Raw genomic sequence first — 13,330 nt, 5'->3', positions numbered from 1 at the left:
AGGGAAAAGCACTTCACAGAGGGAGAATATTTTGCATTTGCCAAGACTGAGCAGATACAGAAAATCTATTCAGTAAACAGCATGAAAATGAGAAGAGAATCCTCCTAACAGCATTGGTAGGGAGGAAGTGAATTTTCCAGTAGATTTTAAAAAGTTACATATTGAGATCTATTTTTTAAAAAATCCACATATAATGATATACCATACTTTCTCAGTGACAAAGATATCCTGGCAGGCATCACATAACTTTCACGCTGCTTTTTCTAGTTATTGTTACAGTATGTATCCTTAAGGAAAGCTGTCACAGGAAGCAGCAATTTAAGCAATTAATTTGACAAAACAGTCTCAGAGAAAACAATAACTTGACTAGTGTTCTTTCAAAAGAGTAACACTTTTCTTCAACATAAAATAATTCTATTTTTAGAAGAAGGAACTGGGTAGATGAATAATAAAATTGGTGGGATATACCAGACCTGCATTATTTTTGCATACTGCTCTGATTCTATGTCAAATCAAAACAGTTTAAGCAGTTTTCTCTTAAAGGGAAGAGGTGTTGAGGAACAGCCGCATCTCAGTGGTTCAACAAGGAAGGATGATGCAGTGTCTCTTGTGTTGGAGGTGGCTGCGCTTTCTCAAAAGATACATAAAGATGATTAAAAGATTAGATGTGAAGAGACCCTGTAGCAGGTTTATTCAAACTTTGCTTACTCCAAGTATATGGGTCAAGAAATTATTTAAACCAGGCAGAAAAATTAGGAAGGAATAAAATTAGATAGCATAGTCACTGAGATAGTTTAAAATGTGGAGTAATCTACCTGTTTGGTGTCTCAGGAGCAGGGAGATCTGTATTGTCCTGCTATAAACCTCTGGGTGACTTAAGATGTGGTACTATACTGCCTGCTGCACTGGTCTTCCCATCTGATGGATATAGTCTTTCGGGGAAGGCAAGAAATCTTTCAAGTCCTTTGGAAATGTTTCAGGAAATTATTAGCACAGTACAAAAGTCATGGTTGGAAAAAGACAATATGACATCTTAGTGTCTAGATTATTAATTCAGCAACTGTAGTTTACACAAAGCTATCACACAAAATTGCTGAGAGGCCAGTTTTTGAAGGGCCTGAGTAGGACACATGTCTTGGAGTCAGGATGTGCTGGAAAGTCTGCACTTGGGAGTTTATTTCCTCTGGGAAAGGTATTTATATATTAGATACATGGTAAAAACATTCTCTGCTACTTAGGGCCATTTATAATTTCCCTCTTCCAACATTCAAGCTAAATGCTGAATATACGCTTACTAACTCAGTGGCGCTCTCCATCTACCCAGCCCTCAAGGGACAGCTATTCTAGGCTCTGGGGTGACGTCAACACATATTTCTCGTGGTACAGTCCTGTTCCTTCAGCTGAGACTTAGAAGATAAAGCTTTCCTTAGTAATTCTTAACTTTTGCTGGTGACTCTGGCTTTGTGGCCTCTACTATCATTGAAATTAAAGAGAAGTCTGACATCTTTAATGCAAGGGTCATTCCTCTTTTCTTTTTTAAATGGGTCTAAGGTGCTATAAAGTGAGTGAAATGCCTTGTGTTCGCTGCAGAAGCCACAGTGAAGACTGCAGCGCATCGTTTCTGCATTCAGGGAGCAGAAAAGTACTTTTTTTTCTCTCCAGAAAGAAGAGATGATGTGTCACTAAACTCCATACATTAAACTGTGCAGAACCTGCACAGAGAATGTATGGAGAAGTGTCAGGCAGCTGTATTGAGAAAGAAGCTCTATCCCCTAGGTTTTTATTGTTTGAAATGTCATGAAAAACATGAAATTAATAGGAGAAGAGAGTATATTCTGAGCAGAATTCTTCTTTTCTGAATGGCAGGGTTGGACTTGCATTTAAGTCCAAACTTGCTAAGGTTCTGAAATGCACAGTGAAGGCTCCCAAGTAAAATTCGGTCTGTCCACTACTGATACCATGCAATAACCATGCTTTTTCAATATTGCTGTTTCATATTAATCGTAATGGCATCAAAGATGATGTGGCAGGCCACATAATAAATCCCACTGTTCTCACCCATAAGCTATACCCTAAAGCTAGATGATTTTGAACTCTTCAGACCCTGCAAGCTGTTCGTTCAGTCATTTGAGATGGAGAAGGAAAAGGAATGCCAATGCTGAACTCTTTAGAGAATCCACCTAAAATTTTAAGTTGTTAACTATCTGTCATAGTTCCCTACAGATTCCCTGCTTTTCCTGGGCTCCCAAAGCCACACTGCTCACAACAAGTAAGTTGAGAGAACCTATTTTTATTGTACAGAACAGGGAGGTTGAAGCCTTGCACTAATTGCAAACCAGTATGTAGTATCATCAGCGGAGCTATGACCAGCTCCTCTATAAGGCTTACATAAGTGGTGAGTCATACAGTCTTACGAAAGAATAGGGAGCGAGGCTTTCATTATGTTGTTTGCCTAATCAGAAATATGAAAATAAAAGAACACAGCACTCAGTGGGTTATGTTTGGCGAACTGTAGACTGGAATTTCTGCAGTTGCACTACTATGATTGAGGCATTTCGTTGTTTGTGGTCCCAGTTTATATTAAACGGAGAGGATTTTTTCATAAATCTTTGCCTCTAGGGCAGAGTTAAGGTTGTTTGGGAACCCTAGCTATGTGTTTCCAGACATTAATGTCTGGAAGCAGCACCAGGAGAGTAAAAATGGAGGTATAGGTCTAAGGAGGATACAAGTAAATGAAGAGGCCCAAAGGCAGGGTAAGGTTTGTGAGGATAAGCACTGGAAGAAGCAGTGGAGTGGAAGCAAAGCTTTTAGATAACTGAAAAACTGTCTAGTGATGATTTCTCATATCTTACTAGTCTTTTTTCATGCACTTAGGCAGTAGGGGAATGGATTTTACTTCATCCAGCACTGCTGTTAGCCATGAGCTGAGGTACCTACAGCCCTTAGAAGACAGAGAGTTTTGAAGATCAAAGCTGGTTGTAGCGATAGTGCTCTTTACACTGGTCTGATTAACCTATCACTGCTGCTCATTTTCCTCCATCAGTCCTCTGAATCTCATGTGGTAAACTGGACCAGTAAGCTTGTCTCCTGGTGAAAAAAACAGTAATAATAATGATCCAAATTTTTTTTCAAACATGTGGCTACAATAGCTGGAGGCTGGAACGAGTGACCAGTAGCAGGGAGTCTGGAGCTGAAGAGCCACATGGCCAAGTGCCCTAGAAACTTCAGCTTTAGAGCACCAAAAGGTCAGTGCCCACATAGTTGCTCAAGTGCAAGTACTCCTGTCTAATACAGTGTGCCTAAGCAGAGGAGCTAGAAGATATTCCTACCTGCTCCATAACCTCCCTCCCTCCCTTTGCTTTCCTGCCTGGAAGGTGAACATGGGGCCATGTGGCACAAACAGAAGAGGCACAGCTGCGTGAACCATCAGGAATGGCTAATTGCTTCTCAGTAAATTGCCAGACTGCCTTAAAAAGGGCTAGTCTGCAAGATGCTTGGGGGTGTAGTTCTTCTCGGGAAGGTGGAACCATCAACTAAAGAAGGGGGAGTGGGGGGGGTGGGGAGGCAACTTATTGAAAGCTGGTTCGGTTTGGGCATTATCTAAGCCTTTAAAAACAGCTTTTCAGTATGCATATGCTTCCCCCCACCTCTTATTATTTCGAAGTTCTCACCGCACGGCACTAGCAGAAATCCAAACTATGTCCCTGAAGCCTTCCCCTGGGCAGCTGCAGGGCCGGAGTTAGAGACTAGTGTAGGCGCAGGCTCGGTCCTGCGGCCCGGCCAGGCCGAGTCCAGCCTGATACCCGAGTCCACAGGGGGAATCCTCTGGGCTGCGAGGCTGGAAGAAACGGAGGCGGATGCTCACTTTCAAATGTACGTTTTATTGCTGGGGCGAGGACAAGAAACGGCACCTGGGATCAGCAATGCCCAAATCACAGCCTTTTTAAAACTAAATTTAAAGAATAAGGTTTTCACAAGTGCGGTTTTCTTTGCAGGCACTTGGCTTCCCCTCAAACCACCAGCCGTTCCCCCGAGCCCGGCCAGCGGCCCCCTCTCGTTAACGAGCGAGCGGCGATACCTCCATTGAGCCCTTAAGGGGCCTTAATGGCCCGGGCTAGGGGCGGCCGCCCACCCCCGGGGGCAGCGGCCATCAGGGCTGAGCACCCTGCCCAGCGCTCTGCGCACTCGCCTCGCCGCCCTCAGCCTTGGCGGGTCGGGGTCCGTGGGAAGGCCGCTGCCCCCTCACCCCGCCGCGACTGCCGGCTCCGGGAGCCTCGCGGCACCCGAGGCGGCCGGCCCGAGCCCGCGCCGCTGGCCATGGCGGCCCGCCGGCTGGACCTGGGCCTGGGCCTGGGCCTGGGCCTGGGCCTGGCCTGGCTGCTGAGCCTGCCGGCGGCGAGCGGCCTGCCCCTGGCCCCCCACCCGCGGGACGAGGTCCTGGCGGCGGCCTTGCAGCGGCTGCGGGAGGTCTTCGACATCGAGGAGCTGCCGCCCGACGTCCTGCCCCGCAAGAAGCCGCCCCAGTTCATGGTGGATCTCTTCAACAAGGTGGCTGACGCCAACGGCATCACCCGCGCCCCGGGGCTGCTGGAGGGCGACGTGGTGCGCAGCTTCGAGGACCGAGGTGGGCAGGGGGCCCGGCCGGGACCGGGTGCGGCATGGGCCGGGCCGAGGGGTGAGCTCCCCGCGGCGGAGCGGCGGCGGCCTGTCCCGAGAAGGGCAGCGGCCTCCGCGCCCGCCGCGGAGCCCCTTCACCTGCCGCGCCGCGTCCCCCCTGCGTACTGGAGCGGACCTGGCGGCTGCTGTGGAAGACGCGGGGGTACGGCTTGTTTTTCGGGGTCGTGCGTTGTTCCTGAAGAAAGCTCTTTTCCAGTTCCCGTGGACCAGTACCACTTCTACTTCGACATCAGCGCAATGGAGAAGGGCGAGCAGGTGCTGAAAGCCGAGTTCAGGGTCTTCAAGCTGAAGAGGACACATGTGTCTAGAAGGTCTGACGTGAAACACTTTTGTAAAGTAAGTGCGGAAATAATCTGTCGGTTAAACACTTGTGCTTTCGACGTTAATAATACTGAAAATGAGGAGTGCAGCCACTTACCACATAAACCTGACTGATTTTGATTTTTATTTAACTGTTGTCCTCACTTTTTCTTTGCCTCCAGCATGGAAAAAAATGAGACGCAGTGTTTTGTCTTTGGCAGTACGCTGTCCTTTGTGCGCTATGGCAGTGAGCTCTCCCTAAAGATACCTGTGTCAGACCTATCTCAAACCAGACTGTACCTTTTAGGGGTTTGAGATGTTTTGAAATCCGAATCAAATTTAACTGCTTGAGCTGTCTAAAAAATAATAATAATAATCATAAGGGATTCACCGGAAGATAGGGCAGGTGAGGGCTCTGACGTTGAGTGTGGCTGTTCCTTTGGCAAAAGGCAGGACTGGACGTTTGCAGACCTGAAGACCAAGATGTGGAGTAACAGAAGACTTTCGTGGTATCAGATGCTCAAAATAGAAAGAAGAGGGATGGTCAGGATATTTTTCAATAGTATCAAACAGTCCAGTATCCTGCCTCTGAAGGCATCTAGAAGAGATGCATGTAGCGATACTTGTTTTTCTGTTAAACTGTCTAAAAACTACTTTTTGCCTGGTTTAGAATGGTAAGTTTATGCATGTTTTTGTCACATCATACGTTTAAATCTTCATCCTTCTTGTGTTACTGGAAGAACAACTGGCTTCATTTCTTACTCTTTTGTTGTATTTCTCTCATCAAGGTGGAAGTGTATGAGCTCTTGGAGAGTGGAAGTAAGCCACAGAAAAGACATCTCATTGCATCACGGTTATTGTCACTGTACACAGAAGGCTGGGAAGTATTCAGCGTCACACAGACAGTAAGCAGAGAATTCTGACTTAATTTTAATTCTAAATCTTTTAGAATGACAGTCAGCTCATAACTCCAGCATTGCCCTTATGCTGGGTTTTGTGGTCAAATCAAACTGAAGGACAGCAACAGAGGGAGAAGCTTTCTCTCTACACTTAAAAGTACAGCCAGTGCTGCCTGAATTAAAAGAGTTCACATGCTGCTAGCGGCACAGGCATGATGAGAACTGAGTAACCCAAATGTAGACGATAGAAGAGACATCAGGCCAAAGTATGTCATTATGATTAAAACATGTTAGTCCTTAGGCTGTCAAATGAGATGGCATTGATTATGTGTGAAGAGTAGGTTTTCATTTCTCCTTTTTATTCTGGTGACATTACTACAGAGCAGTGTGCTTTAACGTTGTGTTTCTGGAATTTATCATGGTTGGATTGTTTTTCATTTAACTTCCTCTGTAGACTTCTTTATTTGTTAGTTTCAATACTTGTTTTGTAGATAAACTAACAGTATGTGAGTGCCTTTCCATAGCAAAAAAACAAACGTGGTTTAAAGCATATTTTCTTGGGTTTAAATCTGTACTCATGGACAGCGTTGTTCATTGCCTAAGATTTTATGATCAGACTGAACAGCATGCTTGGATGATGTGTTGAGTTGCATCTTAAGTCATGATAGCCCTGCTTGAGAATGGTCTGGCCTTATCTACTGGTCTGTAATTATAACAATTAGATAAAGTAAATTTGCTTGATTGCAAGTTAATTTCTTCAAATATCATGTTTGTTAAATGTAAATGAGTTTTAATGGTACGGAAAGTCTGGAGAGTTCATATTACTCTGTTATTAAGATTTCTATGAAAAATAAATTCCTGGCTAAAGTCAGAGAGTATTTATTTTAATGTTAATTTTAATTCCTAGACTCGTCTATTCACTAGTAAATTCTCTGAAATTAATTATCTTCCTGTAAATGTAGCTTTGGGGAATGCATATGGTATTTTGTATTTTTAAATGATGCATTACTGATTTGAATGTTAAACTCAATTGAATCTCAGCTATACAGTTACCTCACTTCTGTCATAATATATGTTCTTATGGTGTCATAGCTTGTTGCCCGTTCCCTTTTCCTGATACAAACATTGCTTAATTGTAATGCTGTAATAAGAATATAGAAATATTTTTTTCCCTGTCATTGGCAGGTTTCCAAGTGGGTTGCAAACAGCAGCTCCAACCATGGCTTTTTGGTAACTACAACACATGTATTCAACAATAGAATTGAGCACAACCTGGTTAAGTTTGCTAAGAGCCAGGGCGCTTTGCAGGAGAGTAGAAATCCTCTCCTGGTCCTCTTCACCAACAGTAACAAACGGAAGTCTTCCAGCTTTGTACCCTCTTCCACAAGTAAGTTCACACAAGAGCAGTAGCTCTGTTTTAGAATATGGACTCCTTGTTCATCTTCTGTTATCTTCTGTCTCATGTATACCTAATCTCAATATTTACTTGCAGTGTTGAACCAGATTGAAGTTCAGCCTTGTCACTGATCAGAGTTTGATAGTTCTTGCTAGTAGGTCACCCAGCCTCTTAAGTTGCCATTACCCTCAGAAAAATGTGTTTGCCAGAAATATTCTTAAACTCTGGGGAAAATCTGGTTTATTTTGTTTGTGAAGGGGTAAGAGTTCTATTTTTTTAAATTACTATTTATATTATTTTTGTGGTGGTGAGGTTTGCATGAAAATTGTAGATAATTTTAGGCTAAAAAAAAAATTCGGTGACTGGAACTTTGTAAAAATGCTGGTAAAGCAACTGTAAGTAGTGTTATTTAGTGCAGTTTTCAAGAGTGGAAGAGGTTGTTAAACAAGCAATTTAAATCCCTCTGTCCTTGGCTTGGTTTTTAAGCACCTGTTTAAGTTCAGTGACTAATTAGCATTGTGACTAAAGGCTGCTTTCACCGAAAACAACGCCCTAGTCCCTTAATTTACAAAACAGTGTCTTGCCTCTCCCACTGGTCTTCCAGTAAAAGCAACTAAGGCTGCATTTTAGAGATTGATAAACGCAAAGGGCAAAAGCTGGGAGGAGGGTAAAAAATTACTGGTTTTGGTTTGCATGGTTTTCTGCTAAACATTTGAATTTGCATAATTAGAAACTAGGTAGGGTAAGTGGTGAAATTGATTAAAAACAAAAATGAGGCTGGCCTGTTTATTTTTGTTTTCCAAATAAAACTTTTATAGTGAAATTCTGGATCCCAGTTTAATGAGCATCAAGCTCTGTATGGGATGCTCTGCTAGAATTGAAAAATTTATACCCATTTCTCAATGAAGGAACTCCCTAGACCTGCCTGTTGTTTGTGGTCAGTGAATCTGCACAGATTGTTCTTATACCTGCATGTCTAACAGTGATTTTCAGCCTCTTCACATAAATCTTGAGGTCTCCATGGACATTTATCAAGGGTTCTCAGAAGATGCTTTAAGAAAGCAAACCTGTTGTCAGTAAACTTTGTGCTCTAGCAGAGTTGCATAAACCAGGTGGTAATATTTTGAGATCCAAGAACTGAAAAATATTTTTAAAAATCACACTTTACAGGAGCGGTCTGTTTTGCAAGTGTGTGGGTAGACTTCCTGAGAGGAGAATACTGGAGAGAGAAAAGGCTGTGATCTCCACCCTCTGTTAGCACTGCTCAGCATCATGTGTGTTGTAGGAGTGGCCATGAAAATTTAATACCAAATTCGGCCTTGAAAAGGGCCTGTGGAATTCACAGAATGTATTTACTATATCATTTTTCTTTATATTTCTGCTGAGTTGGGGCCTTCCAGGCTACAAAGCAAAACACAAGGTCTGGCAGTGTTTGAAATATGGCTGAAAAGGCCATATGATTGAATTGAATACATACCCCTTCTGGTACTTTTTCACAATTTAAGTGTCATTTTTAAATCTACTCTGAAGACTTTGATGTAGATTTATGGAATAGAATTCATGCAGAATACTGTATTTAGGAAATTAATTCATTTTGAGAAAGATTAACACACAACTTCCTTTCAGAAACAGAGATGAACCCTCCCAGAAATGATGCTTTACGTTTGCCTCATGAAACTCAGATCATCGAAAGCAGCAATGCAAGCATGAACAGGAGACCTCGAGCTGCTGCAGTCCCTTCTGCCAAAAGCCAAGTAACAGCATGTCATCGAAGGGAACTCTATGTTGACTTCCATGCTATTGGCTGGTCAGGATGGATTATTTATCCAAGTGGATACAATGCATTTTATTGTAGAGGATCCTGTCTCTTCCCCTTGGGGGAAAGTCTAAATGCAACGAACCATGCTACAGTTCAGTCCATAGTCCATACACTTAAACTGTCTGAAGATGTCAGCATGCCCTGCTGTGTGCCAGATGAGTTGAAGTCCCTCAATCTTCTCTACTTTGATGACAAAGAGAATGTGGTCCTTAAAAATTATAAAGACATGGTGGCAACAAGGTGTGGTTGTCATTAGCAGGACTTTTTTTTGTCTGCATTTGGCATGCACCTGGATTCCGTTCCCCATTTGCCACTGAATATACCAAGGAAGATGGCATTTCTGTTTACAGGGGAGGAGAGTCAGAAACGCAGCTGTGCTTCAAATTCTCCCTTCATCATGGCTGTGTGGAAAGGTGTTTACAGCTGGCTTTTGAAGAGCTGTGGGCTTCTGGAGAGTATGCTGACCCGCATGGAGAGCTCTTTGAGTGCCTGTAGACAGAGGAAACCGTTAGAACCAGGAACTTGCTGAAGTGAAGGAGTTGAAACGCATTAAGTTGAGCATTCAAATTAAGGTCTTGTTCTGCATATTGAGTCTCAGAATTTCCTATGGTTTAACAGGTATAGTATCCTGTCTCAATCCAGGATGGGGTGCAGGTCCCTTAGTAACACAACCTTATTCACTTTTGACTGCATGATCCAGGACGTACACTCCTACCTGGAGCTTTCAGGATGAGTGTTTGCCCAGAGCTAATCCCAAGCCTCTACCATCTGCAGCTGATGCGTTACACAGAAACGCACTTCTTCCCCCTGTTCTTTATGCAGCTCTACCAAATACAGAGACCTCCATGTAAATCTCCATGGCGCTTACTAGCTAATCCGAAGGAAACATGTAGGTCAGTATTTGTCTGGGAATTATCAAACCTGGCTCCCGACTCGGGGCTGCACCTCTCTGTGAAGAAGGGTCAGCCAGTCCCCTCTTCCACCATGGCCTGCTGTGGTTGTTTGGCGGTGTGGCAGCAGATTGCCTTTGTATATATTTATACAGTGGCTGTACAATGAGATCCTAAGCTTGGGTCAGAATCACTATAGTTAAGCAGGAAGAAAGAAGACCACTAAGCTTTGGAGGTCTGTGGGAACATGCTGGACACTGGCCTAGTCCTGTATCTGATGCAAGTTTGATGGAAGGCACTCACTGATTCCCTTCCTTTCTTCCTTGAAGAATAGGACATTGACTTGGAAGGGACTCCCTGAGGTCTTTCATTCAGCCTTGCTACAATTTCATACAGTGACCAGCCCATTGCAGTTCCTCAGTCAACTCGTTGAGTTGTAACTTAAGCTTGGTTGGGTTTTTTGTCTCCATTAATTCTTGAAGGAGGCTGACTTCTCACAGAACGTGACATCTCCTGTGGGTAGAAACTTCCTGGAGAAATTTTTTACTCCAATTAAATAAAAAAAATAATTTATGTAAATGTTTTTATTTCTGTAAATACTGATGTCTGTAGTAAATTTATTTTATTTAAAACCCAAAGACTTGGAGTATATTAACTTAATCTGTAATATAAAATGTTAATTTTCAAATAAATGTAATGTAACATCAGTCTGTGCCCTTTGTGTTGTATTTGAACCTCCTTCCTAGAGTCATGAATCAAATACTTTTCCAGAAGAGAGGACATTCCCACTGGCTTCAGTATCAAGTCCTCTGACTCGATGTCGAGTGTAATGGGTAAGCAGAATTGATATGTTTCCCTTCAGGGAGGATCCAGTAATTACTCCTAAAGTGAAACTCACAGTGAAGCTTCTTGTAATTCACTCTCACTTGAATTAGGTGTAGAGATTAAAGCCCTTCATGTTGGCCATGTGTGGTGCTTGTAACAGTCCTACCTCGTGGAGGTCCTGAATGTAACACACCTGAGATGGTTTCTGTTTTCGTGGTGTGTAAGGCCTTATTTTCATGTGTGTTGTAATATTTTTGGGATGCCTTTATTAAAATTTCACTAAATTAGAAAGCCATGACAAAAATACTGTTAATTGCAGAAGGCTGTGTGTCTGTGTGTGGCCAGGCATGTGCTTATCAGAACTACAGACTGGAATGGGTGGAGTAGAGGAGCCTGAGCAAGACAAGGATTTAGAAAGAAAGGGTGGCATGCATGGGTTTGTGTGGAGAGAAGGGTTTTCTCCTTAGCTGTTTCTCTGGAAGGCTGCAGAGGCTGTTTTATCAGCGGAGCTGTGACACTCCTATGTCAGAACAGCTCCAAGGAGCAGGTCTTGCTGCTGCGAGCACCCGTTAAGGCAAAGGACTTGGTGCTCAGTCTAGGCTGGAACAGGCAGTGAAGCATTCAGAAAGCTCAGATCTGTTGGGAACAAAAGGCTTGATTCCCACAAGCCAGAAAAACGGGCTGTGACAGGAACCATCTCATGGTTCACATGCTGTACCGGTGGTGTGTGAGCTATATAGTGCAGGCACAGGGACTCTAGTATGACTGAATGCTTCAAACCTGTTCTACCTGCCCAGCATGGCAGAGCAAAAGTATTTGTCCTTTATACAGAAGAGCACATCATGGCTATGTTGACCACACTGCCTTGTGTTCAGAATTCCCAGACAAATGGCTAAAATCTTCCTCTGCCTACATAAAACTTGGGGGGAACATGGCAGAAAGGTGTTTTGATCTTGGTGTATGGTCACCCTGGTAAAGTGGAATATAAATCTGGTAGCAGGGTGGTGCTGACTGCTGCATCAGCCATGCCCAGCCATTGGGTTCAGTGCCATTGGCAAAGGGACCTTGGAAACCATAAAGGGTTGTAATCTCACTTCAGTGGTTTACTTCCCAGGCTTCTGTTTTGCAGTTTTCACTGCAAAAGTATCCCTTGTGTTTTAAGTCTGTAGGAACCACACCTTGGGAGTGGGAAAATGGATCTACAGTGTCCAGACAAGGTCATTTCTGAATGGTGTTATCTATGCTCCTTTTGGTGGCGGCCCTTAGAACTGAAGCCAGAAGTTTTCACTGCCAAATAATGCTGGGGGAAAGACTGCATTTGGAACACACTGGCTGAGGCAAGTTCTACATCCAACACACTCCAGTCTTATGTCCGTGACATGACAAATGCTTCTAGTACCACATCAGCTGCGTATCAGCTGCATCCTTCACTGCTCAACTTAGAAAATTGTCCATTTTTTCCAGGATATCTTAATGGGTTTCTTCTTGTTTCAGATGCCAAGAAAAAAAAAAAAAAAAAGGAAAATTTTCTGTTGAAATCAAGTATGGTTAATAAATAAATGATGGGCACACAGAATATTAGCCAACATAGTGCTGCCCTACAATAGGTGAAATATACACAGTCAAGCTAGGAGCACTCAGTAGTTTTGCACACATTATTTTTTTCTGCACCACTCAACATAGTCTCATTATGCCCCATTAAACCCTGATAATTAAAACAAAATATATTGGAATTGTTTATCCTGGACTTTGTAAGGAAATGAGGTTCATAATAATGCCAAGGGAAAAAATTTACACTACACCAGAATATGTAATTAGAATAACAATTAAGCACAAGTATGCTTGCCTTTTTTTTTTAATTTCAATTTTTCAAAAACTAAATGTTTATTTTCTTGTTATTCGTTAACTGAAATAAGTATGAATTCCAAAATAAGAAATGCTACACTTTGGAGTCTTGGTTCAATCAGACCACCATATGTTTAGGTGGCATACCAAAAAGCAACAGCTGGTGTTTTGGAGGGAATAGGAGTAGTCTTCAGCATGGACAATCTGCAAAAGTATTGGTGACTCAAATTGTGCACTGTTATATCATGTTGCATCACAACAGCAGCAAGAGAAAGCAAGGCTGGTGGCAAACTCTGTTGTGATAAACTGGCCTGAGATCAATGAGGAGCACATCTGTCCCTGAACAGCTCTTCTTGTAAAGAGCCGAAATAAAAAGCAATGACCACAGGTTTTATATGCAGGATGCAACCAAGAGCATCAACACCCCAGAGACTGGAATTAAGAGGTACACAGAGGAAGTGCCCCCTGTTAAAGGACTTAGAGGAGCCTTGCAGCATCTCTCCTCTGCCTCCAGCTCCAAGCCTCACCAGGACACAGCTACAGCAGGCTTGGGGCTGGCTGGGCCGCCTCAGCTGGTGGCTGGAAGCAGAGTGCCCTGTCAGCCACTAGCTGTGGGGCATCTATCTGTACAGCGCTCAGCTCTGCAACTCACGGTCTGCTGGCTTGGATCTCTGACAGC

At 43.3% G+C, this 13,330-nt stretch overlaps 1 protein-coding gene across 1 annotated transcript; it reads left to right on the top strand.

Moving 5' to 3' along the window:
* Positions 1-4,104: 4,104 nt before the first annotated feature.
* Positions 4,105-9,347, top strand: LOC141961184 (bone morphogenetic protein 2-like). The gene is made up of 5 exons (XM_074907870.1): positions 4,105-4,624; positions 4,874-5,013; positions 5,766-5,882; positions 7,062-7,263; positions 8,899-9,347. Exons 1-5 carry the CDS (start codon positions 4,105-4,107, stop codon positions 9,345-9,347), a joined length of 1,428 nt encoding a protein of 475 aa, XP_074763971.1.
* Positions 9,348-13,330: the final 3,983 nt, after the last annotated feature.

This window comes from Athene noctua, chromosome 5, assembly GCF_965140245.1.
Source record: "Athene noctua chromosome 5, bAthNoc1.hap1.1, whole genome shotgun sequence".
In the NCBI taxonomy this organism is placed as follows: domain Eukaryota; kingdom Metazoa; phylum Chordata; class Aves; order Strigiformes; family Strigidae; genus Athene; species Athene noctua.
Note: the sequence above shows the minus strand (reverse complement) of the source record. Positions and strands in the feature narration are given on the sequence as shown.

Coding starts and splice junctions, on each gene's coding strand:
- LOC141961184 (XM_074907870.1), top strand. CDS start 4,105: ATGGCCCGGGCTAGGGGCGGCCGCCCACCCCCGGGGGCAGCGGCCATC. Junction 5,883..7,061: donor TATTCAGCGTCACACAGACA/GTAAGCAGAGAA, acceptor TGTCATTGGCAG/GTTTCCAAGTGGGTTGCAAA. Junction 7,264..8,898: donor CTTTGTACCCTCTTCCACAA/GTAAGTTCACAC, acceptor ACTTCCTTTCAG/AAACAGAGATGAACCCTCCC.